General features: G+C 53.4%; 1 protein-coding gene across 1 annotated transcript in view; it reads left to right on the forward strand.

Annotated features, from left to right (window-relative positions):
• The window catches only part of Myo15b (myosin XVB), a 40,109-nt gene that overhangs the window by 15,240 nt on the left and 7,310 nt on the right, over positions 1-17,559 (forward strand). Inside the window, 27 exon segments of the mRNA XM_035448171.1 lie at positions 1,261-1,378; positions 1,599-1,762; positions 8,413-8,506; positions 8,954-8,986; positions 9,077-9,229; positions 9,511-9,568; positions 9,732-9,862; positions 11,172-11,267; positions 11,383-11,618; positions 11,709-11,887; positions 12,171-12,243; positions 12,662-12,823; positions 12,992-13,092; positions 13,170-13,246; positions 13,350-13,431; positions 13,626-13,724; positions 13,864-13,967; positions 14,067-14,294; positions 14,484-14,565; positions 14,743-14,850; positions 14,926-15,214; positions 15,305-15,392; positions 15,511-15,739; positions 16,192-16,304; positions 16,500-16,559; positions 17,165-17,240; positions 17,335-17,453. Of these exon segments, the coding sequence (XP_035304062.1) occupies positions 1,261-1,378; positions 1,599-1,762; positions 8,413-8,506; positions 8,954-8,986; positions 9,077-9,229; positions 9,511-9,568; positions 9,732-9,862; positions 11,172-11,267; positions 11,383-11,618; positions 11,709-11,887; positions 12,171-12,243; positions 12,662-12,823; positions 12,992-13,092; positions 13,170-13,246; positions 13,350-13,431; positions 13,626-13,724; positions 13,864-13,967; positions 14,067-14,294; positions 14,484-14,565; positions 14,743-14,850; positions 14,926-15,214; positions 15,305-15,392; positions 15,511-15,739; positions 16,192-16,304; positions 16,500-16,559; positions 17,165-17,240; positions 17,335-17,453 (3,352 nt within the window).

Here is a 17,559-nt window from a genome sequence, read left to right on the forward strand (position 1 = left end):
TGTCCGGAGTCAGCACGCTGCCGGCTACAACACGGGCTGTGTGAGTGTGTGAGAGTATGACAGGGACAGTGTGTGCGTGCGTGCGTGCGTGTGTGTGTGTGTGTGTGTGTGTGTGTGTGTGTGTGTGTGTGAGAGAGAGAGAGAGAGAGAGAGAGAGACCTGTGTGTGTGTGAGAGAGAGACTGTGTGTGTGTGAGAGAGAGACTGTGTGTGTGTGAGAGAGAGACTGTGTGTGTGTGAGAGAGAGACTGTGTGTGTGAGAGAGACTGTGTGTGAGAGAGACTGTGTGTGAGAGAGACAGTGTGTGAGAGAGAGAGACTGTGTGTGTGAGAGAGACTGTGTGTGCGTGTGTGTGTGTGTGTGTGTGTGTGAGAGAGAGAGAGAGAGAGAGACAGAGAGAGAGAGACTGTGTGTGTGTGAGAGAGACTGTGTGTGTGTGAGAGAGACTGTGTGTGAGAGAGACAGTGTGTGCGTGTGTGCAAGACTGTGCACACATGCGAATGTGTGCAAATATGTGTGTTATATGTATGCGCACTGCAGGTATTTGCACAGGCCAGGTCGGAGCCCTGGAACTGGCGTTATAGGCAATTGTAAGCTGGCTGTCATGGGTGCTTGGAACTGAACCTGGGTCCTATACAAGGGTAGCAAGTGCTCCTAGCCACTGATCATCTCTCCGGCTCTGAAAGATAGTCTTTTGTTTTTGTTTTTCTTGAGACAAGGTTTCTCTGTAGCCCTGGCTGTCCTGAAACTCACTCTGTACACCAGGCTGGCCTTGAACTCACAGAGATCCTCCTGCCTCTATCTCCTGAGCACTGGGATTAAAGGCGTGTGCCACCACAGGAAGAGAATCTTGATGGAGAAATTGTCCAGATCACACTGGCCTGTGGGGACATCTCTGGAAGACTGTCTTGATTGGCATAGGAAGACCTGGCCCGTAGTAGTGGCACCGTCCCCTAGGCAGGGAGTCCTGAGTCACATGTTCCTTGCCCTCTGCTCTTGACTGTGGTGTGACTAGGTAGATGCTTCCAGTTCCCGCCCTGATTCCCTGTACCAGTGAGCAGCACCCCGGAATTGTAAGCCAAACAAACCCCTCTCTCAGCAGTCGCTCCTCTTAGGGTGTTCCCTCACAGCAACAGGAACTAGGATTCCCCGAGTTGTTGATTGATCCAGAAACTGAGTGATCACCAAGGGGGCAGCTGTCAATCAAACCTCTAAAACTGGTCCTTGCTCTTCCAACCTCACATCTATGCCCTTGTGACAGGTTCCGGGCGCTGGGGTCAGGGAGACAGGAAGCTCTCTCCGACCAGGAGAGGTGTGGAGCCATCCTCAGCCAAGTGCTGGGGGCAGAGTCACCAGTCTATCATCTTGGAAACACCCAGGTGTGTGTGTGTGAGAGTGCGGGGCAGTGGGTAGTGCGAGGAAGGAGAGGCCCTGCTGGCTCTGGGATGGGTTGGCTGGCAGACTGGCATCCTAGAATAGCTCGCGTGACCAGATGTGGGGAGGCTGAGGCCAGAGGAGAGGCCAGGCAAGGGCCTGTCTGTTTTCCCCACCCCCCATGCCCTACCCCGCTCCCCATCCCCCCTACCCCTCTGCACACAGGTCCTACTTCAGGAGCAGGGCTGGCAGCAGCTAGAGCAGCTATTGGGGCAGCAGCGCTCGCAGGCCCTGCTCACTCTGCACCGCGGCCTCCGAGCCTGCATCACCCGCCAGCGCCTCCGCCTCCTGCCCCGGATGCAGGCTCGTGTGCGCGGACTCCAGGCCAGGTGAGCAGACGCTGGAGCCAAGGACCAAAGTAGGAGCTTGAGGCCGTGGAGGCAGCTTCTCAGTGCTGCTGAACGGCCAGCTCTCAGCCGGTCAGGAACTGAAGAGGAGGCACCGAGGAGGCTCAGAGTCAGCGGCTGATCACACAATGAGGGAGCAAAACTTAATTCTCTGGGACTGGCGAAAAAGGGGAAAACACACACAGACATTCACACTCTCACACACACACTCTCAGACACAGTCACGCTCACGCTCGCACTCACACAGTCTCATACAGTCACGCTCGCACACTCACACTCACGCACAGTCTCATACACAGTCACGCTCACACACACAGTCTCAGACACAGTCACGCTCACGCTCGCACACTCACACAGTCTCATACAGTCACGCTCACTCAGGCACGCTCACGCTCGCACACTCAACACACAGTCTCATACACAGTCACGCTCGCTCAAGCACACTCACGCTCGCACACTCACACTCACACACAGTCTCAGACACAGTCACGCTCACGCTCGCACACTCACAGTCTCATACAGTCACGCTCACGCTCGCACACTCAACACACAGTCTCATACACAGTCACACTCGCTCAAGCACACTCACTCTCGCACACTCACACTCACACACAGTCTCATACACAGTCATGCTCAGTCACGCTCACGCTCACACACACAGTCTCATAAACAGTCACGCTCACTCTCACACACTCACACTCACTCTCACACACTCACGCTCACTCTCTCACGCTTTCTCTCTCACTCAGGCTCACTCTCACTCTCACTCAGGCTCACTCTCATACTCTCACACTCATACTCACACACTCACACACTCATTCTCACTCATTCACACGCTCACACTCACACATTCACACATACACTCACACACTCATGCTCACACACGCATGCTCGCTCACACACACACACACACACACACACGCGTTCACACACTCTCACCACTCTCACAACTGTGGCCCTGCCATGTCCATCTTTGATATCTTTTTCTCCCTGACCTCTTCCCTGACCTCTTCCCTGACGTCTTCCTTCTATATGTTGACTCCCCCCTTTACATCTTTCCTAGTTCTCCTTACAGCTTATAGACCCAGCAGTCCTTCAAGCAGCATAAAACTTAACAATGTGGTTATGTTCTATAATAATTTAATATTCTGTAATAATCCAAGTGAGTTATTACAATGAATACAAGTGAAAAATGGCATGTTCCCTAGTACCCTTACATGATTAAATAGTTTATGTTTCAGGGGAGAAAAATAAATTATTCCCAAGGATCCACATTCATGTCTAAGTGCCTTGTTATAGATTAGCAGAGTGTGAGCAAGCAAAGTATTTTCTCAGCCAGTTCTTTTACTGGCTGGCTGCATTTGCGGTTACAAAGAAAGGATCAATCATTTTACTATTTATCTCAGAAGGTAATCTTATAAGAAAATCTTTTTAAAAAAAAACACAACTCTAAACTTTGACTATATATATTTTTTTCAGTCATTTCTACTTTAAGTCCTCAGGGTGCATACATACTCATTACTAATTTTTTATTTAATCATCCAGGATGCTGAGGGCAAAGATAGGCACAAGCAATTAATCATCGCCCTTGATCACCACCCATCTTTAGCAAGAAGGCATGTCAGCTAGTCATACCAGGCTGCCATGGCTCTGTTTCCCTGGCCTTAACGAGCCCCTTGCTCAGCTGTCAAGAGTGCCCTCCTAGACGTTAAACTGTTCCCCGAGATTTTCTACAATACCATCAGCAAAAACCCCTTAACCTAACCTTCCTAACAATCTGCATGTCTAAATTCTAAGTGTGGTGGTTGAATCGTAAGCTGTTCCAGTAGCAATGCCTGGAAAAAGCCAATCACTATTACCGTAAGTACCAGTGACACTGCCCAATGAGGGGCTTGAAGCCCCTGAGAGTTTTCATTTGACTCATATTTTGAGGGGCATGGTGACCTTGAGGACAATAAGCAGAGCTATGCGTAGTAACAGCAGGAGTTCCTCAGGGCAGGCACATCCTGGGGGCTCTGCCTCTCCAAGGCTCACGGCGTGTTAGTTATGCTGGCCGTGGAGCCATATTCCATGACTTCCAAAGCTGCTTGCTGTTCCTCTCACATGGCCCCCAACACTCAAAGTGGTGGGCAGAGTTACATCATGTGGGTCTTGGGGGCAAGCTGACCTGTCCCAGTGTCATTCCTTCCATTCCGGACTCTGACAGCAACACAGGAAGCCTGTGTGAATCCCTCTCCAGAGTAAAGGCTCATTGCTGCTGGGCCCCTGGAATCTGATGGCTTGACTGCCATCTGCTTTCCATCATGCTTTGCTTCTTTGAGACAGTATGTAGCCTAGGCTGACTTCAATCTCATGATCCTCCTGCCTCAGCCTCGTGGATCTGGGATTATATTCACCTACCACTACACCGGCATTCTGTTTCATTCATCCAGCAGCCACTCTGTCCACACTGGGTTGAAGGCAGGAGAGATGAGGCCTCCTGGGCTAGCTGCAGAGAGGGGTCAGATTTGAGCAGTAAAGCAGCCACTGACCCAAGGCTGAGAAAAATGGAGACAATAGCATGTCAAGGACCAGCACCACAGGCCACCACTGCTACTCTCTACGCCCCAACACATTGAGCACGTGACCTGAGGCACAGTGCCCATGGAACAGTAGCTCCTCCTTCCCGGGCTGCCACTCCCTGCTAGCAACCCCAGGGTGTTCTCTCTCTAGGTTTGTCTTTGAGTATTTCCTGTAAGCCACTTTGTATTCCAATTCCTTTTCTGCCTGGCCTAATTTACTTAGTGGGCACACACATGTGCAGGGGTGTGTGTGTGTGTGTGTGTGTGTGTGTGTGTGTGTGTGTCAGTAATGTTCCACTGAGCAGATTCACAACTTGTTGCTGGTGATGTTTGGGTTGCTCCCATTCCTTGTGAACATAGCTGTAGAAGTATCATTTCTGCTTTCTTTAAAAAATAATTTGTTTATTTGTATTTTATTTGCATTGGTGTTTTGCCTGCATGCACGTCACTGTGAGGTTGTCAGATCTTGGAGTTGCAGACAGTTGTGAACTTTCATGTGGATGCTAGGACTTGAACCGCGTCTTCTTGAAGAGCCAGTGCTCTTAACCACTGAACCATCAACCATTGAGCCATCTCTCCATTCCCTGCTTTCTGTTACTAAGTGCCGGGCCTATACTTAGGAGTGGAATTGCTGGGTCACATGGTCATTCTGGGTTCAGCTCTTTGAGGATCTGTCCCCCGCTGGCTCTCACGGTGCTAACATCAGTTTGTCCTGCTGACAATGTACACAGTTCCAGTGTCTACACACCCTTGCTAATACTTCATTTCTGGTTTTGGTTTGTCGAGACAGGGTTTCTCGGTGTAACCCTGGCTGTCCTGGAACTCGCTCTGTAGACCAGGCTGGCTTCAAACACACAGAGATCTGCCTGCCTCTGCCTCCCGAGTGCTGGGATTAAAGGCGTGCACCACCACCACCGTTTTATTTTTTGGGACCGTTTCACTATGTAGTGTCTACTGGCCTGGAACTCACTATCTAGACCAGGCTGGGCTCGAACACTGAGCTCCACCTTCCTCCGCCGCCTGAGTGCTGAGTTTGAAGATGTGTGCTACCATCGTGTTGCCTTTGTCTTGATTTCCCTGATGATCTCTGTGCTTCCCACTCATTTGTGGAGATGTCTGTTCTAGCCCACTGCCTATTGTTTGTGTTTCATTGGCATTTTGAAAAACTGTTTTATGTGTTATGGTGTTTTTCCTGCATGTTTGTTTAGCATGTGCATGCAGTGTTCATAAAGGCCAGAAGAGGGCATCAGAGCCCCTGGAACTGGAGTTACAAGGCTGTGAGCCTCCATGTGGGTGCTGGGGACCCAGGTCCTCTGCAAGAGCAGCAAGCATTCTCTAGGTTTTGGTTGGTTGGTTTTGAGGCAGGGTCTTATTGTGTGGCTCATAATAAGGCTGGCCAGGGACTCACAGCTGTCCCCATGTCTCAGCCTCCTGAGCACTGGAATTATGGACATCCACCACCACACCCAGCCTTCTTACTAGTTATTATTTTATCTGTACGGGCATTGCCTGCATATATGTATATGTACCGTGTGTTCGTGCCTGGTGCCTACAGAGCAAAAGAGGGCATCGGTTCCCTTGGTACCAGACTTATGGATAGTTGTGAAGCATTATGTGGGTGCTTGAAACTGAACCCCCATCCTCTGCTGAAACAGCAGGTGCTCTTAATCCTTGAGCCACCTCTCTCCGTCTCTGTTGGTAAGCTGCAAGTGTTCTCCTTATCTTCTGGATATTGGGCTACCACTTTGTGTGACTTGATGGATTTTTATTCTGTGCTTTATAACACAATTAATACAAACCCAGAGACAGATATTGATTGGGGTTCAAGCTGGAGCTCAGATCAGCAAAGCAGCCGGCTACTAGCTCTATCTCAGACTAAAATGGGTGGGTGACCCTGTCTCCACCAAACCTCAGACTGTAATCCTGAGTTCCTGTCTCCACCCACCCAGTGCTGGGATTAAAGGTGTGTGATTCCAAGTGCTGAGGTCACCTTTATGTGAGCTGTTTCTCTTTTAGATTGCATCAATGTTGTGTAGCTCAGGGTGGCCTTGAACTAACCAGAGATCCATCTGCCTTTGTCTCCCGAGTCCTGGGATTAAAGGTGTGTGCCACCACTGTCTGGCCTCGATGGCTGTGGCTGGCTTTGCTTTTCTGACCTTCGGTGGCTTTATTAGATCATAAGCAGTATGTCACCACAGTTCTTTGTCCTTTTACTTTCTTTTTGCTGTCCTCTGATGCATGGAAGTTGTGGGTTGATCCATGGATTGAACTTTTGTGCTGGGGACCAAGCCCCAGGACTTGGACATGCTTGGAAAATAGTCTGCATGTGAGCTGTGCTTCACTTCCATCCTGTAGGTGTGTGTGTGTGTGTGTGTGTGTGTGTGTGTGTGTGTGTGTGTGTGTGTGTGTGTGTGTGTACATGTGGAAATAAATGTACCTGCTGGTGTGGGAACCTGTGTGTGCACACGCGTGTGGAGGTAGAGACTGACACTGACTCTCTTCCCCAGTCATTGGTTCTCAAATATTTTCTGGAGGAATGGAGGGTCTGAGACAGGTTTTCTCTATGTAGCTTTGTCTGTCTGTCTGTCTTGGAATTTGCTCTGTAGACCGACCAGGCTGATTTTGAACTTAAATTGGCCTGCCTCCACCTCCCAACTTCTGGGATTAAAGGTGTGTGTTACCACTGCCCAGCTCAATGGTCTTATTTATTTATTTGAGACGGAGTCTCATTATGTTGCCCTGGTTATCCATAAACTCACTTTGTAGACCATGTTAGCCTTGAACTCATGGAGATCCTCCTGCCTCTGCCCCTGGAGTGTTAAGATTAAAGGTGTGACTGGGTATCTGGCTCTCTCTCTCTCTCTCTCTCTCTCTCTCTCTCTCTCTCTCTCTCTCTGGAGGCTGAACCTAGAACTCACTGATTGAGCTGGTCTGGGTAGTCCATGAGGGCTAAGCATTGGTCTGTCTCTCTCTCTTCAGCACCAGGGTTATAGACACATGTTGTCTTATCTGGCTTCTATGTGTATGGATGCTGAGGACTAGAACTTGGCTCCTCATGTTTGTACAGCTAAGTTATCTTCTTGGCCCCTAGACTTATTTTTATTTATTTATTGTATGCATATGAGTGCTCTGCCTGCATGTATGTCTGTATACCACGTGAGTGTATGTGTGTGTGTGTGTGTGTGTGTGTGTGTGTGTGTGTGTGTGTGTGGTGCCCCTGGAGGCCAGAAAAAGGAATATGCAAATACAATATCTTTGGGCGTTGGTGGCACACGCCTTTAATCCCAGCACTCGGGAGGCAGAGGCAGGCAGATCTCTGTGAGTTCGAGGCCAGTCTGGTCTCCAGAGCAAGTGCCAGGACAGGCTCCAAAGCTACACAGAGAAACCCTGCCTCGAAAAAACAACAACAACAAAAAAGTGGCAAATATAATATCTTTGAAAATTTCCCAGCTATGAGAAGACCATGCCCCTCAAAGAAGGGGTCCTGAGCAGGACAAATATTTAAAAATAAATCTAGGGGGCTGGAGACATGGCTCAGTGCTTAAGAGCACTAACGTTGCTCTTACAAAGGACCAGAGTCCAGTTCCCAGAACCTATGTCAGGCGACTCACAACAGCCTATAACTTCCAGGGGATCTGATGCTCTCTTTTGGCCACCCGTGACCCCTGCACTCACACACACACACACATACACACACACACACACACACACACACACACACACACGCACACACACACACACACACACACACACACACACACATACATACACACACACACGTATGCATACTTAAAAACAAAAATCCTAAAAGCTGTAAGTAGTGGCACATGCCCATAATCACAGCACCCAAGAAACAGAGGTAGATAGATCCAAGTTCAAGGCCAGCCTGGTCTCCATAGTGAAACAGTCTCAAAACATTACCTGGTTTACCCTAGTTCTGTGGGGGAGGGGATTCACTGAGCCAGAGTCCATTGCACACTAATGGACTTAGAGGCTCAGAGGGTTGGAGCACCAGGGAAGAAATAGTAAGCTTTGAGTCCTCACCCTCCTTATTTCCATGGCCTCCTCCAGGAAGCGATACCTCCAGAGGAAGTCAGCTCTGGGTCAGCTGAACACCATCCTGCTTGTGGCTCGGCCCCTGCTCCAGAGACGGCAGAGGCGACAGGTAATGGGGGGTGGGGTTTGCTTCTGGACTGTGGGAAAACTCAGGGTAGAAGCCAGGTGGCCTTGCCTGGCCAAGAGGGAGGAACCCTGACAGCCTAAACTTGACAAGACTGGAACATCAGAAACCACAGCCTGCTGATCTCCATTCCCTGTTCTGGCTGGGGCAGGCTGAGGCCCTGGTGGCTATTGTCTATTGCCTTACTTCATCTTGCCACCCCTGTACCTCCAGGCCTGGCTCCCCCTTTCCACCTAGGTCCCTCCTGTTCCCTCCAAGTTCCTGTGGGCACCCTTCTATTCTCCCTTGTGCCTGATGACTCCGGCTTGAGAGCCATAAAGCGGCTCAAAGGTCAATGCCCACATTCTGCCCCCTCCCTGGCTCCTCCCTAGCTGGACTTTGTCCCCTGGGACCATTTATTCCCGTCTTCCTTACCTCTTCCCGGGGCCCTAGCAGATGGGCAGTGACGTCCACAGCTTGGAGACGGTGAGAGCTTAGAGAGGGGTAGAGGTGGGTGAAGCCAGGAAATGGAACCCCTGCAGGTCTATGACAGTGACATTCCTTTGCTACCATCAGGGTCTCCTGGGGCCTGGAGGGGACACTGAGCTGCTGAGTCCGGGGGTGGGCTGCTGGTGGTGTGGGGGCATCAACTCTCGCTGGATCTCTCTGCAGTTTGGGCAGTCCCGTGGCCCGCACAGCGGGGAGGCCTGGGGAAAACTATCAAGTATGGTGAGTGGTCTGGAAACAGAGGTCCTGTGTGGAGTGTGAACCCTGAGCTTGGCATAGCATGGGGGGGTATGGTACCCAGGGTGCCATCAGGGGTCCTGCCCCTCATGTGCCACCTGAGCAGACGCCTGGGGTTTTCTTGATTTTTCCTCAGAGGCTCTCAGGGACCTGGTCCTTTGTTTTCAGGCTGTGTACCTGACATTTAAGGGGAGAACGGGGAGGCGGGCACACCCAGTCCTTCTTAACTATCCTTTAGTTCCTGATCCTTTGGTTCTCTCCACCAGGACCTGGGGCGCTTGGAGATCCCAGCCCAGCTGGCTGCTCTGCTGGAGACAGCAGAAGGTATGTCATCTTAATGTCTGGTCATAGTCCCTTGCTCAGGGGCTTCTCTGGTCCAGACCTTCCTTTCTCTCTGAGCCACCCACAGTCACTCTGTCCATGTTGGCAGCTTGACAGGGAAACTGGGAATCTGAGTGTCCTAGACTGCCTCTTGTGTTCTTCCCAGGTCACCAGGCCATCCTGGCTGGGAGCATCACAGAGTCCCTGCCACCTGGGGTTCCTGTCCGGCCCAACCTGACCCTCCCTCCGGACATTGACCAGTTTCCCTTCTCCAGCTTTGTGTCCTCCAGCTTTCGGGTAAGCCCCCTCGGTGCTTCCTGTACTCCGGAAGCTCCAGCTTAACACCTGCCAGGCAGGAGCAGGCCTCCACCTTCTCCCTGCCCTCCGTTGTGCTCATCAGAGCTGCCTGGAAAACAAAACAGTCTTTACACAGTTAGACTGTGTACACAGGAGTTACACAGGAGTCTGCCACAGGCTTATTTCGGCCACACCTTTCCAGTGTCTGTGGCATTGTCTTGCATTAAAATTGTGTCCTAAACAAAGGTTTAAGTATGAGGGAAACTGCTGGGCGGTGGTGGCGCACACCTTTAATCCCAGCACTCAGGAGGCAGAGGCAGGATGATCTCTGTGAGTTCGAGACCAGCTTGGTCTACAAGAGCTACTTCCAGGGCAGCCTCCAAAGCCACAGAGAAAGCCTGTCTCGAAAAAAAACCAAACAAACAAACAAACAAACAAACAAACAAACAAAAAAGATGAGGGAAACTTCCCAGGCCAGAAGGCTAAATCCTGCTTTTGAGCAGGATTCACAACAAGAAGTTCTCTGTATTAATTTATCATTTTGGGGGGCGGGGGACAGGGCCTTATTATGCATCCCTGTTGTCTGGAACTCACTATGTAGTTCAGGCTGGCCTGGTACTGCCTCTGTAGACCAGGCTGGCCTCGAACTCAGAGATCTGCCTCTGCCTTAAGTGTGTTGGGATTAAAGGAGTGTGCCACCATGCCCAGCCCTATTTTAAGAAAGTTAAAGGCAGGGTCTTACTTTGGTAGGTCTGGCTGGCCTGGAACTCCTTACAGAGGTCAGCCTCTCCCAAGTTCTGGGATTACAGGCATGGACACTACACCAGCTTGTTGTCAATTTTTAAATTAAAGAACAATTGAAGGGCTGAGAGACCTCAGTGGGTAAGAGCACTTCATGAGGACCTGAATTAAAATCCACAGCACCCATGTGAAAAGCCAGGCATGACCATGCATACCTGTAACCCAGTTAACATTAAGGGCAGATGCTGGTGGATTCCTGGAACTTGCTGGCCGGCTAGTCAGCCTATGCAAAGTGACAAGCTCTTCAGTTCAGTGACAGACCTCATCTCAAGGCAAATAAGGAAGATGCCTGGCATCCTCTTCCGGCACACGCCTGCGCATGCATGTCCATGTAACACGCACCCATGCATCCATGTGCATGTGTACTAACGTCTGTCCCCTTCCCAGGGTACATGCTCCTGCGAGGTGAGGGGTCCTCGAGGAGCGGCCTCTCTGGCCAACTCAGAGGACAGACACTGTGTCTCTCCCTCCCTCCCTCCCTCCTCTCTCCCTCCCTCCCCTCCTCCAGAAGCCGTATCTGCCTAGACCAGGACAGCTCCTGGACGAGCCACTGACCCGGATGGATGGCGAGAACCCTCAGCAGGCTCTGGAGATCAACAGGGTGGTGAGTGACACATGGGGATGAACAGGGTGGCCACTGTAAGGACTGGAGAGGTGCAGGGGTGGGGGTGGGGGTGGGGGGGGCTGTGCTCCCTACCCTGCCCTTGCTTTTGTGACAGATGCTGCGGCTCCTGGGGGAGGGGTCCCTGCAGTCCTGGCAGGAGCAGACCATGGGCACGTACCTGATACGGAAGGCACAGCACCGGCCAGGACTTCGGGATGAGCTCTTCAGCCAGTTAGTGGCCCAGCTGTGGCACAACCCGGACGAGCAGCAGAGTCAGCGTGGCTGGGCCCTGATGGCGGCCCTCCTCAGCTCCTTCCCCCCTACGCCTGCCCTGCAGAAGCCATTGCTCAAGTAAGGAGCCCAGTGGATAGGGCTCTGTTTGTTGGGGGGGGGGTCCGCACACCCCACCAAGCTTGCAGCAACCCTGTGCCATCCCCACAGGTTTGTATCTGACCAGGGCTCCCGGGGCATGGCAGCATTGTGCCAGCACAAGCTGTTGGGTGCCCTGGAGCAGACACAACTGGCTCCCATGGCCTCAAGGACCCACCCACCCACACAGCTAGAATGGAAGGCTGGATTGCGGCAGGGCCGTATGGTACTGGATGTGTTCACATTCAATGGTAAGGTCGGCCTCCCTCAGCCAGTGCAGCCAGCCCTGCCCTCTGCTCTCTCTGGCCTCCTCAATGCCCTGAGACTCTTATGTCTCCTCAGTGCCCTGAGACTCTTATGTCTCCTCAATGCCCTGAGACTCTTATGTCTCCTCAGTGCCCTGAGACTCTCATGTCTCCTCAATGACCTGTGATGTGACCCTCATGTCTCTCTGCCCTGCCCAGTATGGGGACAGTAGACACTTACTGTCAGGGTGGAGCCCTGTGTCCCTCACCTCCCATCAACCCCCCACAGAGGAAAGCTACTTCGCAGAGGTGGAGTCCTGGACCACAGGAGAGCAGCTTGCAGGGCGGATCCTACATAGCAGGTATGGGGAGTCCAGGATAGCCGGTGCTGACCACTGACCCTCCCAGCCTGCTCTCCCACAGCATGGTCCCCCAAGGCTCGGAGGGACACTGTTCCTCAATGAATAGAAAGGGAAGGCTTTACGGTACATGGGCAGGCTCCAACCTGTAGCTTCCAGAGAGAGAACAGAAAGTCTAAATGAGGGAGGGGTCCCGTGACAGCATAAGTTCCATATCCTAGCTCCACAGAGGAGCAAATCGAGAGTGTTAGAGCCTGGAGCTAGCCAGAAGGACTCTGAGGTACAAATGGGAGTGCAGTCTGAGGTTTCTGAGTGAGGCTCGGCTCCTGGCTCCCTTCCTCAGACACTTGACTGACCACTGCTGAAGGATGTCTTCTGCCTATCCTCCCTGACCACCTCTTCTCACTCTTGTCCCACCCAGAGGCTTGGAGGCGCCTCCTCGTGGCTGGTCTGTGTCACTACATTCTGGGGATGCTTGGCAAGATTTGGCTGGCTGTGACTTTGTATTGGACCTGATTGGCCGGACTGAGGACCTGGGAGACCCAGCCGGTTCCCACAACTACCCCATCACTCCTCTTGGGTTGTAGGTACCCCCCACCTGCCCTATCCCCAGCTGGTAACCCCCACAGCTACCCTGCCGTCGTCCTGTGCATAGATGTTGTGGATGGCTCAGTCCTCCCGACTAAACTTCTGCCCACTCTTAGAGGTGACGCCCACAGTAGTCCTCTTAATAGTCCCATGTTTCCTGCAGAGCTGAGAACATTCCTCCAGCCCCTGGCGTTCAGGCTCCCTCCCTGCCCCCAGGATTCCCTCCAGGTCCAGCCCCAACACTGCCCAGCAGCGGCCCCCCAGGTAAGGCACACTGAGACTGGTGGAGTACTGGGAGTGGCCTCAGAGGCAGCTACGGCAATGTACCCTTGCCCCCACAGGTGAGGCCAGGAAGCCCGGAAACATGGATGGTTTCCTGGACTACATCTTTGAGCCGGTCCTCTCCTCGGGCTTTAGTGTGAGGAGCCTACCCTCCCTCTCTTTGCTTTGGTGCCGGGGCGTGGCCACCCCTTCTGTTTCTCCCAGGCTCTAGCTTGGACACTGAACATTTCTCCCTTCAGGATCTGGAACACAGCAGGGCCCTGAGTAGCCGCATGAAGGGAGGGGGCTCTATTGGGCCCACCCAGCCTGGCTACCCCATGGGTGAGTAGAGATGGTGTCTCTCTAGGGCTTCCCAGGCCCCACAGCAGGGGTGGTCTGAATCTCCACAGGCAACTGAGATGGGCGCTCTGGCCAGTACCCCAGAGGTCAATGTTCTCCTCTTTGCCTGGGGCTGGAGGGAGACGGAGGTTTGTGGGGCCAAGCAGGAATGGCCCTGAGAGACCTCACTCCCTTAGTGTACCCAGGTATGGTGCAGGCGCCCAGCTACCAGCCAGCGATGATGCCCGCACCTGTGCCCATGATGCCAGCAATGGGCACAGTCCCAACCATCCCAGGTGAGGCTGGATTGAGGGCACCAGGAGCTTCTTTCAGGGCTGAAGGTGGGGGAAGGGTCCTGCGGGGAGTCCAGATGGCACCCGGATCAAGTGATTGAAACCTGGCCACGGCACTTACCCTGCTCTGGACATCTCACAGCCATGATGGTCCCGCCCCAGCCACAGCCTCTGCTTCCCAGTTTGGACTCAAGGCAGCTGGCGGTGCAGCAGCAGAACTTCATCAACCAGCAGGCCATGATCCTGGTAAGACCCGTGTGGCTGGGCCCTGGGGCTGCCTGGGGAGTGTGGGCATGGGGGCAGGGCCAGCCAGGCTCTTACTGGCTTGCCTCTCCTTTTCCTCAGGCCCAGCAGATGACCACCCAGGCCATGAGCATGTCTCTGGAGCAGCAGAACCAGAGGCGCCAGAACCAAGCTCAGGCCTCGGGGGCTCCCTCCCAGACTCCACCCCCAGCCGTGGCTCCACCCCCAGCCGTGGCTCCACCCTCAGCTACTGCTCCCAAGCCCAAGAAGCCTCCTGCCTCCCAAGAGAAGCCAGAGAGTGACCCAGAACCTTTGGATGCTTCCTCTAGAGTAAGGAGCCAAGGCTAGGCAGAGTTCTGGGCCTGGGTCTGGTCTGGATGTGGCAGCAGGTAGGTGTCAAACCTACCAAGATGAGACACTGGGAACGTAAGCAGGATTGGTCCAAGAAACCATCAGAAGGGGATGTTGAGAAGACAGGGCCATGGCCGACTGGAGGCTGTTCTTCATTTCTTCTGCCAGGGGGACACTCCAGAGGAGGCTACTGGCAGGCCTCAGCGCCCTAGGAGCTTCCAACAGAAACGGGATTATTTCCAGAAGATGGGTAAGGGTGGTCAGGGTGGCAGCCATTCAGAAATGTAACAGATGCCTATAGCCTGGGGAGGGGAGGCCATGCTCTGCTCCCCTGACAGCATGGCCTGTCCAGGAGTCCAGATAAGCAGGGCTCCTATAATACTGAATAAACACAAGTAACAGAGAAGGCCATCTGTGGCATTTACAGGGCAAGAGCCAATCAGGGTGAAGACAGTGAAGCCTCCAGCCAAGGTTCAGATCCCCCAGGAGGAGACAGACGAGAATGAGGATGAGGAGGAGGAGGAGGACACAGCAGGTAGGTGTGGCGGGCTGTGGCTCCTGTGGCTTGGTAGCAGGTACAGGACTCAACTGTCTTTACTCTTCCTGGCAGAGTCATCCCCTCCACCTCCTCCTCCAGTTGTGAAGAAACCATTGAAACAAACTAAGCCCAACAGTGCCAAGGATGGTGCAGAACCAGCAGAGGAGGAAAAGCCGACCCCGGGCAGGGCACCCAAGGTGAAGAGCTCCACACCTCAAAGCCCACCACCTAGCAGGGCACCTACAGTGAGCAGCTCCAACTCCACGCCTCAGCGCCCGCAACCCAGCAGGGAAATACGCAATATCATCCGAATGTACCAGAGCCGCCCAGGCCCCGTGCCTGTGCCTGTGCAGCCCTCCAGGTGGGCCTGGGGGTTCTGTGGCCAGCGCTGTTTCTCTCCTCGGGGAATTACCCTGTCTGTGCGCTAGTAACTTTCTCTTTCTTCCTTGAGGCCTGTCAAACCCTTTCAGAAGAAAAATGACCCTAAGGATGAGGCTTTGGCAAAGTTAGGAATAAGTGGTACCCACTTGCCTCCATCGGTGAGCTCCTCAGCCGTCCTCTGCAGGCCCTGGGCTGTGATCTGTCCAGGAATCCTGAACTTGGGGTTTCCAGGGTAACTTGGCCTTGGCCATAATAATCCTATGCCTTCTCCTGCAGGCGATGTCTCCTAACCTAGGAAAGAACTCTCCACCAGCTGTGGCTCCTCGACCCAAGGCTCGACCACAACTTGAGCCCTCCCTATCCATCCAGGAAAAGCAGGGACCCCTTCGGGACTTGTTTGGCCCATGTAGCCCAAACCCATCCACAACTCCAGCACCCCCATCCCCACCCCCACTGCCATTGTCTCTGCCTGAGGAACCCAAGGCCCATTCAGTGGGGTCTCATGGTGAGGGAATTCATGTTTCCTGTGTTGAGTCTCTTTGGATTGGTGGGGGACGCATGACAGCCTCTTGGGACCTATAGCAAAAGTCATCCGTATTTGGCTGAGGCCAGCTGTTTGGGCTGCTGGACTTTGGAGCCTTGGAGTCCTGGATTCCTCATTCCTATCTAGGGTAGGGCTGAAGCACTTTGAAGCCTGTTTGGCACTAAGGGACTGGCCTCTAGAGGGTGCTGTCCTTGATGAAGACCTGTCAGGTTTTATTTGGTGGGGCCAGGGAACTTAGTGGCTGCAGCCATTGTGGCCAGGGACACTAGGAAAAACTCAGGGCCAGAAGTGAAGGCAGGAGTTGGTGCCAGGCAGTTGAAGTTGAGACTGAGAAAAAACGGGAACTCAAGGGTCTCTGGCAACCTAGTCCAGGTCTGTCAGCCGCATCTAAGCCTCTTCCCTCCCTCTGCTAGCCTTGACAGAGCCCATGGAGGACCTGGGGATCTCCACCAAGCTCCTTGTGCCCTCGGGTAGTGTGTGCTTCTCGTACGCAAGTGCACCCTGGAAGCTGTTCTTACGAAAGGAGGTGGGCATGGGGGAGGAGCCTCGGACTTTTGAGGTTGGCAGGAGAGTTGATAGGCTGTTCCAGGTTCTCACCTGAAAGCCCAGCACATCCCTTCCCCATGAACCACCTTTTCAAGGCTGATTGGGCCTGGGAAGAGAGACAGGCTAGCTGGGACATGGCCTGGCATGATCTCAGCTCTTTCTATCCTGCTCTTAGGTGTTCTACCCCCGGGAGAATTTCAGCCATCCCTATTGTCTCAACCTTCTCTGCCAGCAGGTGAGAGCCTGGCCCACCCTCCACCCTGCCATACCCACAGACTGTATCCCAGGACCTTCACTCAAATCTGGGCCTAGTTAACAGTCTGTGAGGGGCACAGTGACAACTGGCACTCAGGGGCACTTCCTGCGTGTAGGACCTCGCCTCAGTACCCTTGCAAAATCGGGGTGGTGACAACTTAGTTTTACAAAAGAGAGGTCCAAGCAAAGTGTACAAGGCACAGGATCTGGCACACACTGTTTCATAGATGGTGGTTGTCCTTGGTCACTTTTGGCCAGGCGTCATATGTCAGCTGGTACACCATGTCAATAGCAGCAGACCATGGAGCCAAAGGAAGGAGTTGCAGTGGCTGCAGGGTGGGGAGGGGAGAGAGAGCTGTAGGTTTGGACATGATCCTGGGATTTGAGGGCCTTGCCATCCCCTGTCCCCTGTCCCCTCGCCCCTGTCCCACCTGTGTCTCTGGCAGGCCCCAGTCAGTACTGCTGGGCATGCAGCCCCACTCCTGGGCGCTTGTCTTTCTCTCCTCCACTACACGCCACGGCTGCTATGCCTGGGGTGAGCTCTGGTTTCAGGACCTGGTGCTGACCACCTTGCTCTGCCTCCAGATCATACAGGACACCTTCACCGAGTCCTGCATCAGAATCTCCCAGAGTGAGCGGCAGAAAATGAAGGACCTGTTGGGTATGGGTCCCGAGAGCTGGGGGGTGGGGGCTGGACTTGCCCCGAGGGGAAGTGTCACTGGAGCCAGGGTATCATGGACCCCTCCTGCCCACAGGAGACTTGGAAGTGGGCCTGGACTCCCTCGACTCGACCGAAGACAGCATCAAAAAGCGCATTGTGGTGGCTGCCCGAGACAACTGGGCCAATTACTTCTCACGTATCTTCCCAGTCTCGGTCTGTGGTGTTGAACTTAGGGAGCTCAGCTCTGGGCCTCTCTACTCAAGGGCTCCAGACACCTGGGCGGTACCAGGAATGACCGACATGCCTGCCTTCCTGACAG

Source organism: Cricetulus griseus, chromosome 7 (genome assembly GCF_003668045.3).
Source record: "Cricetulus griseus strain 17A/GY chromosome 7, alternate assembly CriGri-PICRH-1.0, whole genome shotgun sequence".
Classification (NCBI taxonomy): Eukaryota; Metazoa; Chordata; class Mammalia; order Rodentia; family Cricetidae; genus Cricetulus; species Cricetulus griseus.